The following is a 12,318-nucleotide window of genomic DNA, read 5'->3' on the forward strand; positions in this document are numbered from 1 at the left end:
CTGTTGCTATGCCTCCTGCTTTCCTCCTCCTCCCTCTGCTCCATTCTAGGAGCAGCTGTGCATGCTGTGAACAGACTGCCTTTTACCAGGGTGCCCTTATTTGTGTGTGCCTGTGTTCACAGAATTCCTGTTCGAGTGTCTCTTGTGCAACAGCGAGATTCTCATCTGGTCAGTGTATTGCTGTCTGCTTCTGCTAACTGAAGAACGCCTTTTCTTTTCCAAGTGTCACACAGTCTATGGTGAGTCATCAGCCTTTCCGACAGAGCGACCGCAAGTAATGCTGCCAGCATTGCTTGTGCCTCGAGCTGCATTTCAGCACTTCACACACAATCACAGTTTCCAGTCAGGATTTATAAAGCACTGAAAATGAGTACTCACCAGATATATTTGTGATGTCTGCCACGGCTTGAATTTACAGTGCCACTGTCCTAATGAGTTGCCGATGAGCATGCATCCATTATAATAACTAGTTATGATGACTGTTAGTATAACCTTACTATTAGTAGTAACCAGTTATCAGGAGTTACTACTAGGTGTTGCAGTGGAGATGCCAAGGATGGATTTAGGAAGGCCAAATTCCTTCCATTCTTCTGAACTTTCCTCCTGCAGTGGAGATTAAGGCCTGTGATCAGGGAGCTGAGTGAATACAGTATTTTAGAGAGTTGTTTCTGCCAGTGGCTCAGAAAAATGATTGTTTAAATCTTCCTTCCTTTCAAAAGTTCATTTTGCTTCCATCCTGGAATTTGGGGTATTAAAAACCCTCTCTGTGACTTCTCTTGAACATTGCAGGCATTGAATCTCTGGTGAGGAGTCTCCAAGATGTCCTGCAGCTGAACAATGTGGAGTTACACAAGCAAGGGCTCCTGCTCTTCACTGAAATACTGAAACGGTAAGGAAGTGCCCTCTATCTGGCTTGCACAGGCAGCTTTTGGTGCTCCAAAATGGAAACTGTTGTGCTTTTGCTTTTTAAGGTTTTTGTCTAAGGACCAATACCTACACTGCTAGAGCTTTTGTGTTTGAAGCACGTTGTCCTCTTTGTGCATACAACCACCAGTATATCTGCATCCCCCTGCTTCCTTGGCAGTCTGGGAGGTGAATTTTCCTTTCAGCTGTAGACAGAACAGGAGGGGAAGACTAGGAAGGTCCAGGTGTATTTGAGCAGGCTGGCTCCTGCTAAGAGTGACAAAATAGAGCATGTAAATTCCATGGCTTCGAGTCCTCTGTCATCAGCTGAGCTAAATTCAAACAGCAAAAACAAATTCCAGGCTGAAATATTAATGTGTTCTGTCAGTTTTTCCCTTGTTTTCTGCTAAGGAATAACATACCCTGGCTTGTTTATCTTCTGTGCTTCCTGTTCCTGCCTGTGTGATCTTGTTCCTGTCCTGTCATGGTAGTGACAGAGTCTTGTTTTCGCCACTTAGTTCCCCCAGGAGAGCCCTGGAGCTGAATTTTGGAAATGTCAGTCAATTTTATAGCAAGTGGTAGGTTAAAAAGGAGAAGGAAAAGCAGCTGCACTAGAACAGCGTGAGGATGCCAGTGTGGGATCTGTCAGAAAGAGAAACCAGAATGTGGGAAACACTAATTACAGCATTTATGCTTGTAAAACAAAGGGAACGCTCTGTGCAATTACTCCAATTTTCTAGCGTACACATTCTGTTTCTCTGAGGTTTACATTTGAAATGTCACTTTATTTAAAACTATATCATACGGAGAGAAGGGTCTCATCCTGGAACCTCTCTTCTTGTTTTTTCTTGCAGCTGGATTCCCTTGCTCTGTAAGTGACCACCACGCTCTGGTGTTATCCAGACAGGACGTGCTGCCTCTGTTGGCACTGTTAGAAGTGTCAGGAATGGTGTGTAGCTCTCCCTGGAGTGCTCCTTGCATCTCCCAGCACGGAGTGGCAGGCACAGTCTGGGGCCTGGAGACAAGAGGCTGCAGGAAGGTGCAGGAGTGCTGTCCTTAATGCATTTTTTTCCAGGCCCTGCAGACATCCTAGTGCACCATATTGCAAGTGGGTTTGTGCCTCTTGAGTGAGTCAGCAGCACTCCTCCATCCCTTCCTCCCTGCATGAGTCAGCGAGGACTTTTTTTCCCGATGTGTTTTACTTCAGAGGGTCAGTGATTAAAGGAAGGAAATAGAGGAGATTAATAGAATTACAGTATAAGTAGAAACAACTTCAAGTTCAGCACATTACTTACGGCTTGGGCCAGAGGCTGATCCTGGTGCCTGAGCTCCCCGGCCTTTTCCCTGCCTTGCCCACCTCTCAGCCTTTTCTCACAGCAGAACGTGAGGTGACTGTCAAACTGGATTTGATCCCGTTGAGTAACTAAAGAGTGGTTCTGCCTCTGCTCACTTTTTGCCCTGAAGCTGAGCTGCAAATTTAATTTCTACTGAAGTTTGCTTTTCTCTTACATTTGTGCATGGGAGCTTGTGCTCCTGGCTTGCCTTAGTCTGGCATGTCTGTGAAAACTGAGTAACAGGGAATACTCCGGCTTCCAAGTCTGGATGCTGTCATGCTGTCCTTCTTTTCTTGCTTTGCTTTGGAGAGGCCCTCTGGCAGGCCATTAGTGCCTCTCTCCCACATGTAGCTGCCTGTCTTCTCCCTTATTTCACGATTGTACCTGACTTGCCAGGAGCCACATGAGCACAGTCTGCCCTTTGCACATCTCTGCCCAGTAATGGGATTAATGACTTGTCATCCCTCCGTGCTCTTGTGTTGAATACTCAAAGGTGTTGGGCCACAAGGTGATCAGATGACCAAAATGGTCACTATCAAGAAAAAAAGTCAAACCCATTGGTTTTTTTTTTGTTTGTTTTTTGTTTTCCTGTTTACTTTTTAAGTTCTTGAAAGTTCCAGCCCTTCTGGCAGCATCTGCCATTAGAACTGCTGTAGGACTGTTAGGGAAGCTATTATCATGGCCTTGTCCTTGTTCTAGGATGGTAGTGTTTACTTGTTTACTCAGAAATATGGATTGCCAGATTAACCTGCAAATGGTCAGAGCAGATGGTCTCGGAATTAAGTCCTAGGTAGAGAGATCTCTGTGTTTTGCAGAGCCTGTTTTTCATGTGCTTTTCATGTCACTATTTGCTGGTACACTCACAGAGTTATCCAGGCTGCGGGGTTTTTTTCATCATAGTGGGGCTCCAGACCTGCTGAAGTTCACTCTTTGTAGCAAACCCTCCACCTGCTCAAATTTGAGACTACATCCTTGAGAGCAGCTGGCTCTGAATACTGAAAAGCATGGTTGGAACCACACGGCTCAGCTGTCCATTTGGTCAGATAAGGGGAGGATGATACTGTTGCTTACTCTGACAATATTATTCTTGCTTATTCTGTTTCCTCTTCGCAGGCAACCAGTGGAAATCACGTTATTCACAAACCGAGGCATATGCCTAGATGCCATTGATGTTCTGATGAAGACAGTGGACTGCCCAGTGCTGGAGGTGGTAGTGGAGGCTGTGAAAGCTGTGGCAGCTTTTCTGAGGTAGGCAGGAAAGCGTTTACAGGCTTTTCTTCAGATAGATCTGAAGAAGTGTTGGTCTCTGTGGCTCCCTTGTGTCTGTGTGGGTGAGTGTGCACTGCAGTGGGAATTCTGGCTGAGTAGGCATGGGTATAGCAGAGCTAGCTTCCCACCCACCTGCCGGGGCGCTGGAGCTGTGGTAGGCAGCAAGATGCTGCAGCAAGGACCTAGCATCCCAGGCAGGCCTGTAACTGCAGCTGCTGTGGCTGTGTCACGCTCTGGCCTATCCCAACAGATAAGAAAGACCAAGCATAAGACCACGTACAGTGATATGTTTCCTGAATGTAATGGGAGTGGACACTAAACGCAGCGAGGGTGTGTTTGGGCTCACATCTGCATGAAGGCGCTATTCAGACCTTGTGACCTTAGTATGTTGTGCTGGAGAGAAATGGCAGTGGCACACTGCTATCCAAAGGGGTGTTATTTCTGCTGGTGTCTCCTTCCCACGTGGAATGTCCCCAGCAGGGAATGCACATGCTGTCTTTCTTTCTTCTTGTTCAGGAAGGACCATCTGAGCTCTCCTCCAGTCCCGTATGAAAAGCTGCAGAAACTGCTGGAGGCAGTGCTGAAGAGATGTGCTGACCTTTCCCCACCACAGAGTAGCAAGAAGCATGCAGTAAGTCACGAGTTGTGCTCATTGGTAGGACCAAGCTGGATAGGGATGATCCTCCTAGCATGTGGATGTTGTTTATATGTTCCGTACCCTTACCTGTGACTGTTGGGGTCTCTGGTGTTTCTTTTGCTCCTCATGCCTTGACAAGGTAACAATCATCATCTCTGAAGGAGCAAAAGATGGGTGCTGGTGAGTGCTCTTTTTAAATCAGTGAAAATTGGTGGGGCACCAAGTGAGCGTGCTGCTCTCGTTATATATTCAGCGCTGCTAGGTTCATTTGAACCTCCCCTTCTTTGGGCCCCCACTTGTAGGCTGCATCACGCAGTCTATTTTTTTGGCAATGAACATCTCTCGCTGTGCCTTCAGACCAAGAGAGTCACGTTGTATACACAGTGATTCCTTAGCAAGGGAGTTGTTAGCCGCTATTTGAACTGCCAATCCCTTCCTGTTCCTGGAATATGTTCCTGGAATATGTTCCTGGAATACGCAGTTAATGTGATGTGCTGCTGGGACCTGTGCACCTGTGAGGGGAGCTCCCATCGCTGATGACTAGTGACAAGGCAAGGCCTGAGCCTTCTTGCTTTAGGCTCAGGGTCATGTAGGTTTAGATTGCATTTTTGGAGTGGCAAGAGCATCTTGTGGGGGTGCCAGAACCCAAAATACCTGCTGAGCTATCTTTAGGCCCAAGTTGTTTGGTACCAAATGTCTGTCTTATCTGCCTGGAGAAAACATAAAAGCTTTCTGCCCCATAGGTAGATGTTGGTCAATCTATTTGCACACACAGCTTTGTGTCAGGATGAAAAGCTTCACAGGAAGGTAATTAGGCAGACAGCATAGACATTCAGGCTGTCTTTAATGGGGGAAAAGGAGAAATGATTGTAGCTGTAATAACGTGTTGCAGTATCAAATGGGGGAAGATAAGGAGTTCTGAACTGCCAGGCCCAATGCATTGCCAAGTCATCCTCTGGCAGTATTCAGAGCAGACCACCTCAACAGGTTACGGTGTAAAGGCAAATTTTGAGTTCCAAGTGTTTCCCAGCTTGGGCAGATGATGAACTCTGACCCTGCAGGTGGCTTCTGGCTAAACTCAGTAGGATGCTGTGTGGGAACAAGGGCCAGTACATGTATAGTTGCTTACAAATCTGAGCCAGAGTGGAGAACTTATAAGATTTCTGAAGAGGGAGAGAAACTGCTCAGCACCGAGTCAATAGTAATTGGAAGAAACACAATAAATTAAAAACAAACAAACAAACAAACAAAACCAACCACTATCCAAGTATTCCCAGAAGGGTTTGAAGCTGAGCTGTTTAAAACTTAGATTAGACCAAACCATGGCATTACAGGCTATACCACCCAAGGGACACAGTAGTGCAGAATTAGCCCTGTAATTCTGCCTTCCCTAGGAAGAGCACAGTAAATCTCTAACTCTGCCCTCCCTAGGGAAAGCAGAATAGTAAAGAAACACCTATGTAAAAGAAGTGATTGAAATGAAAAATGTTCTTCTCCTACTGCTGGTATCAGGGAATAAAACCATTTTGTCTGACACTGAACACAAGATTTTGAAGAATTCTGTCCTTTAACAGGGCGATCTCCTGTTCCCAGTGTCTCAGAGTCTTAGCAGAGTTTCTCAGAGACAGGGCCAGCTCTTGCTCAACACCCTGGAAAGTTTCAGAAGTGCCTGCAGGTGAGGACAAGGGAGGGATGCAGGTGGGTAGTGTGTGTGTCTGTCCATCTGTCCTTGTGACTGAATTCTTTTACCAAACCCACCACTTAAATACCACAGGTGGGTTCAATGCATGGCGCTTGTCAGTGAAACAACAGAAGGAGGGATATGTAGTAATAGTGAACATTTTGTGACACCTGTATGTGTCTGCTAAGAAAGTTGACTCAGACCTAGCAGCTTCATATTTTGGTCAGTGAAGGACTGCTTGGAAATTAGCCCAAACTGGTGGTGATACAAGAACTGTTGGAAGGTATGTGTGAAGCTGTATTCCCGTGCCCTGGGGTACGCGGTCTCACTGCTGGAGGGGCTAACCATTTAACAGGTAGATATCTGCCCCAGATGATGACCTTGTTAGTTGCTCATGTCTGTAACCTGTTACTGCAAGGGGGTTTATAGTCACCGACTTTTCCCATTTTGCTGTGTGAGAGCTCTCTCTCAACCCCCAGCTGCACAGGAAAAGGTGATAGATGAGTTTGGGTATGAAACCAGATCTGCTGTTAGGCGAGTCTGGTCACCATGGTTATTTTGCCTTGCATCACTTATGTTTGTCTTGGCTGAGAGATTCAGTCAGAAGATGTCCCTGTCTGTGCTGACCCAGTGTCTTGGGATGGTGCTGAAGGTTGTCATGTTTTTTGGATGAGCTGAGTGGCCCTCAGTCTGATTTTCATGAGGTTTGCTGTATTGTGCTCTAGGCACTGTGGCCTGGCTGAAAAACTTTACTCTTGTGATAATAGGGCCTCCCACAGCAGATATTTTATTCAGAGAATCTAAGTCTTCCTTTCCCAAAGCGTGGTCATCTTGTGCAACATTGCTGACTTTTAATAGCTTCACTCAAGAGGTAGCTCTGTGTTATTGCCAGGTTCCTATGTTTGCAGCCCATCAAGTATCTGTGGGGTCCTTCGCGGTGGAAATGTAGTGTCTCCTGGCTTCCTTTACAAAGTGAGGAGGATTCCTCTCTCCTCTGGTACCCGCTGTGTGTTTGTAGGTTAGCAGTGGAATTCCAGAGTGACCCCATGGCCCAGGAGAACGCTTTCACTGCCCCTGGCTCAGAGAGCAAGGAGACGCTGAGCAACTTCTCTGAGTTCCTGCTGAGGATCTGTGACAGTCTCTGCATCCCCATGGTCATGGTAAGGCTTCTTTTGGACTTGATCTGTTCCTTTAAACTTGGTCTGTTCCTTATGAAAGGTGCCCTCAAGCACCAGCAGTAGGTGGTACAGGTCTTACGGGGAAGGGAGCATGTAGAGTAAACCCAGAATAGCTGTGACATTTTCTACTTCTTCAGAGCCAAATGCGGTATTAGATAGTTCATGCAAAATGGGAGTATTTAGTCTCAGAGGGTGGAGAAATTCTTAAAGTTTCCATGTAGATGGCAGTGTCTTTCCTCAGACCGTGCAATCCCCATAGCATACCTGCCATGTTATCTAATCCATGGCAGCCCCGTTGCAAACGTTGAGTAAATTTTACTGGTGCTTTGCCACAGGTTCAGGTATGGATCCTTGCGGTTGCTGTGGGGGCTTGGAGATGTTTTGGTTTTATAACCAGTCTGCTGGTAGGCAGCTGCAGTGGCACTGCTGTTGTCAGCCTTGAAGGGAAGGTGCAGTGCGTGTCCAGATTGGCAAAGCTGGAGACAGAGAGCTGCTTCTTGCTCATTGGATCTGGGTGAAAATTAATGGACTGTGGTAAAATTGTCCAGTGACCTTCTGCAAGAGTGAGCTGAGTCGTTCTATTCCAAATGTTTTAGTGCTGGACTCTGTGGAGAACTTAAATGCCTGTTCGCCACTGCTCAATAAAACTCTACATTAAGCGTTGCTGAAGTCAGCTGCACTTAAGTATATGTCCTGTGCTGTATGCCGTGCTGCAGAATTGGCCATCGGACCTGCAAGAGCAGTTATGGCCAGGGTAATGTGGGCAGTAATGGGGCTTGACTGGTTGCCAGCTGGAACCAGGAAAATGTTTCACGTTTGCTGTAATGTCTTGCAGTGTTAGCTGCGTAGCTCATAACATTGGCTGAGGGGAATGTTAGTTGCTTTCAAAGTGCTACCAGGCATTTTGGTAGAACTATTACTCTATCTGTTTGGATTTAGGAAACTTCCTGAGAGGGCGGGAGGCATGAAGAAAGCTGCTGCTTTCAGTGTGTATTGCATATCATGCCTCTGATCCTTCCTTCCTTCCACAGAACTACCTGGAAAAGGCTGTCAGCTCGTCAGTGATGGAGGTTTTCATCTCAGCACTAAATACCCTCTTTATGGTGGTGCCAAACATGCGGATTAAGTTCTCCAAAAAGCTGGGTATGGTGGTAGCGTGGGATCATGTTCTCTGTGCTGATTAGAACTCCTATGTACTCTGTATTCCTTGCTCTTTGCACACCACAGCGGTGACACATAGAATTCAATTCCTCTCTTCTAAACATGTAGAGCTGTCAAATCTTCCCTTTTCCTTCTGAGCAGACAAACAAAGCTCAGATACTCTCCTCCAAACCAAACTTGGAATAGTTTATTGTGGGAGAGATGGCCTAACACATGTATTCTTACTGATATGGCCTGCCTTGTTCACCAGGCTTGCATGGAGATAATTATGGGGCCAGGCTACTATTTTCCTTTATCATAAATATTCTGTGCTCCTTTGACATTTCTGCCTTGCTTTCTGTCTAGCATCCTCCTCCTTCATCCGACTGACGCTGGAGCTGAAGGCCAGATTTTGCTCTGTACAAAGGTATTGTGCTATGTGTATTGAGAGTGAGTCAAAAATTTCCAGAGGGCAAAGCAGATCAGGCCTTATCTGATGCACCTGATTTAAGCAAGAAGGGAGGTTAAGAGACTCAAGAGTGGTTGTATCTTACGGCAAATTGTAAACACTGCCTTTGGAAAAGCTGGATCTGTGAGAAGGGAGAAGCAGTTAGCTAGGGGGAGGGTGAATTTTCACAGCTCTGTGAGAATTCTGTGCTCCACTGTGAGCTGTGCAGAGATGAAGCAGTCTGACTTTGGAAGAGTGAAGTTGGTGGGTGCTTTGTAAAGGAGTAACAGTAGCATCAGTTCCATCTGAGCTCCGGCTTCCAAGGCACATATCACCACTACCTTTGTTCCCTGGGGTGTGATAAGGCGTAAGATGTGGGAGGGAGGAGGAAGACTTCAAGAGGAGGCCTTGCAAAGGGTCTTCTGTAGCAGAGATTATGATTTCTAGGTTGAGTAATGATAGGGGAGTCTCCCTTCTGCTCGGCAGAGATGTTTTACCTCCTCTTCCCTATGACTGTATCTCATTAAAAGTAAACAAAATACACTGCACCCTCATCCAGCTTAACACTGTGGAAATTAAAGTGGGGATGTTTGTGCCTGTGAGTGGTGTGTGGGGAGTGACCTAGGTCTCTAAGTACAGTAGTGTGCGGCATCAAGGATGCTAAGGTACAGCGTGAAGATGTTTGATTATGTCCTATTCTGAATGAAATAATTGGAGAGAGAAGTACTTACAATTAGAGCTGTTCTCACCCTTTTATGTGACATTCTATTGACATTCTTCATGGCTCATCCCTGGAAACACCATTGTGCCAAAATCTTTCACACTGGCAAACTCCTCACCAGTGTTTGCCAGTGAAATTAGGTATCAGGATCCACCCTCGTACAGCATTCTCTGCAAAGTTAGGGGTCCTGCCCTTGCAGGACTTCATGCGAATACATGATACGATGATTGTGAGAATACCCCACTGTATTCATATCATCCCAAGGCATCTGGAATTGCTCACTGTTGTCACCTCTACTGCATCTGCCACGCCTGTGAGCTGACTGTTCTTTGGGAGCTCTTGATTTTCCTGGAAGCCTGGGTTGGTTCCTGGAGTCCTGCTATGACGGCAGGTGCTTGAATATGACCAGTCAGTAAACTGAAGCTTTGGCAGGCAGTGTGTGGTAGTGGAAGTGTGAAGAGGATGTTTCTAGCCTTCTTCACTGTATCTTTCTGCTCTTCACAGTAATCCTGCCTTGAATCAGGCCTGTTCCAGATTCCTCTGCAACTTGTGCCTGAGCCTTTACTCTGCCACAGAGAAGGAGAGAATTTCTGCTCAGGAAGGCAAGTTCAGGGAAGGAGACACGTTGCTTCATTTAGGTTGAGGCCCTGCCAGCCTCTGTTTAGGCAAAGGAAAAAAAAAAGGGGGCAAAGAAAGGAGGAGGGAAGGGGGGGCAACACATATAAGCTCTATTTAGAGATCTTTTTCTAGCTTTTTTTAAAGCTGATCCACTGAGGAGATAACAGTCAAGAGAATGCCTTTTGAAGAGTTTGACCCTACTTGAATGAATGTTTCATGTGCCTTTTGTCTATTACATGGTGACATTTATTAGCACAGCTGTGCATGGCTTAATTACAATTATATTAGTTGCGAGAGTCACCCTTATCTGGGGATTAAGGTCCTTTTTTTTTTTCCTCTGGCATACTCTTTTTTTCCTGTCTGTACTGCAACTTTCCATTTTAGTTAAGTCCTGAATAAATAAGATGAAAGTTTCCACATCACAAAAGCCACTTTTGCCCCTAGCAGTGGTTGGTCACTGTAGTGGCAGCATCAGCAAAGAGCTGGGAACCTCAAACAGGAGTCTCTTTTTATCCTCAAAGCCAGCTCTGTTAGATCAGGTCTCACACCTCTATTCATTCCAAATCATGGATGTGCTCTTGCTGCTTCATGTACTGTATGCAGACTGGGGTAGTAAGCTGCCTTAGATATTTCTTACATCAGGAGCTTCACTAATTTAATGTAATTGAGTTAAAGGCAGACAGGTGCTTCGATCCCCCTTCCCTTTCCCTCCTGTTCCTCTCTGCTTATGCATAGACGTTCCCCATCATTGCCTGCCTGCTCATATTAGTTTTATGTTTAGAGCAAGAGATGTCTGAGCTCCTGCAGAAGGGTTTGCCTCAATTAAACTACACAGTTGCTGAAAGCCTTCTCCTGCTGGCTGAAAACCCCGAGGCTTTCTCCTTGGATCAGTCCCTTTGCAGCCACCAACACTGCTTCATACTCCTCTCATACTTTGCCTACACCCTTGGGGACAGGTAAGCCACAAGCATGCAAGGCAAGTATTTATGTGGCCATTACAGACCATGTATCAGTAGGTAAAACATGTCTGATTGAATTGTTTCCACTCCAATCTCCTTGAATGCAGGTTTGTCCCAGAAGCAGAACTGTTTTTAGCCATAAGAAATTTCCTCCTATCAGCACAGGACCGTGGAGACTGTCCCCCTCCATACATACTCAGAGCTGTGCTTTACCTCCTCGCTGTTTGTCAGGACAAAGGCAAAGGCCTGGACTCGGTAAAAGATTTCATTCCTACCTGTTGGACCCATTTTACTGAAACTGAGGTTCCCCCCTACTCCTGTCAACCCTCCTGCAGAAAGTATTTTGGTATGTGTGGTGAGTGATGAATGAGTGAAGAGTGTGCAATGCATATACACTCTGGAAAGTTAACTGTGAAAAGCCACTAGGGGATAGGGATTTGATTGAATAAACTCGTGTCTGTGTGGGAAGTGTAAATGTGTTGGATAGGCTGTACATTCACATACAGAATATTATAAATTTCATAGCTCGACTCCTCTCAACACATCCACAGCCTCTGCAGTAGGCTTTCTAGTGTTCCCATATGGCTCTTTGCTGCTGCACAGCTTTGAGCACTGTATAAAGCCTACAAGTTTCTTAGCCTTTGTGATGCAAATGGGCTTCACAAAATGATGTTTGACTGATATATTTGATTGTCTACTAAAAGGGCTGTGTGACTGTTTTTAACAATAAACTCTCATCACTTCAGCTTTTGGATATTCACTACCTAGTGGTTATTTTGTTCTCTCTCCCCCTCTCCCTTTCCCTCCCACATGCTTAACAGAGGTCCTTGTGTACCGTAAGGAGGATCCTGGATAATCTCCCAGATCTGGGCTTGGTCTACGTTCACTGTCCTCTCCTGCTTGAATTCTTCCTGCGCTACCCTGAACTTATGGGGAGATTTGGACGCCAGGTTCTACAGCTCTGGTTTTCCTGGGAAGACTGCAGTCAGACTGAGGCTGAAGAGGCTGGTTTTGGCCTGCGTGATCAGCTGAGCAGTGCTAACCCTTTACTTCCCATTCTGAAGAGCAATTCCAGCATTTTGCTTATTTTACTGGTACGTGACTTCCACAAGGACAGGCTGTCATCCTGGCTTTGATACAGTGGGAGCACTTAGGGCTTTTTGGTTATTAAAGCACTTAGTGCTGTTCTGAGGCCCATGTCTGCGTACACAGGCTTCCAACTCGCAGACAAGCCTGATATGTAAAATGGGATTGTGAATATGTGTTAGCTCTTTTGGTTATCCATCTACTGTGATAGAAAGGGAAATTTTGGGAGCTGGCTAGGAAGGGACCTGAAGGGTGCTGCTGATGTATTCCATGAAATAAAATGATGGGCTTTTTCCTTTCTCTGTCCCGATACACAGATGGATAGTCTAGAGCCTTCTGTGGTA

General features: G+C 45.9%; 1 protein-coding gene across 7 annotated transcripts in view; it reads left to right on the forward strand.

Moving 5' to 3' along the window:
* Positions 1–12,318, forward strand: part of MEI1 (meiotic double-stranded break formation protein 1) — a 36,087-nt gene that overhangs the window by 8,637 nt on the left and 15,132 nt on the right. For all 7 annotated transcript variants that reach the window (XM_066993622.1, XM_066993629.1, XM_066993643.1 and 4 more), the window contains exons 9-20: positions 123–239; positions 790–889; positions 3,351–3,485; positions 4,023–4,137; positions 5,718–5,818; positions 6,843–6,984; positions 8,034–8,145; positions 8,509–8,569; positions 9,816–9,913; positions 10,711–10,885; positions 10,996–11,143; positions 11,710–11,982. In XM_066993622.1, the coding sequence (XP_066849723.1) occupies positions 123–239; positions 790–889; positions 3,351–3,485; positions 4,023–4,137; positions 5,718–5,818; positions 6,843–6,984; positions 8,034–8,145; positions 8,509–8,569; positions 9,816–9,913; positions 10,711–10,885; positions 10,996–11,143; positions 11,710–11,982 (1,577 nt within the window). The remainder of the gene's footprint in view (positions 1–122; positions 240–789; positions 890–3,350; positions 3,486–4,022; positions 4,138–5,717; positions 5,819–6,842; positions 6,985–8,033; positions 8,146–8,508; positions 8,570–9,815; positions 9,914–10,710; positions 10,886–10,995; positions 11,144–11,709; positions 11,983–12,318) is intronic.

This window comes from Anser cygnoides, chromosome 1 (genome assembly GCF_040182565.1).
Source record: "Anser cygnoides isolate HZ-2024a breed goose chromosome 1, Taihu_goose_T2T_genome, whole genome shotgun sequence".
NCBI classification, from domain to species: domain Eukaryota; kingdom Metazoa; phylum Chordata; class Aves; order Anseriformes; family Anatidae; genus Anser; species Anser cygnoides.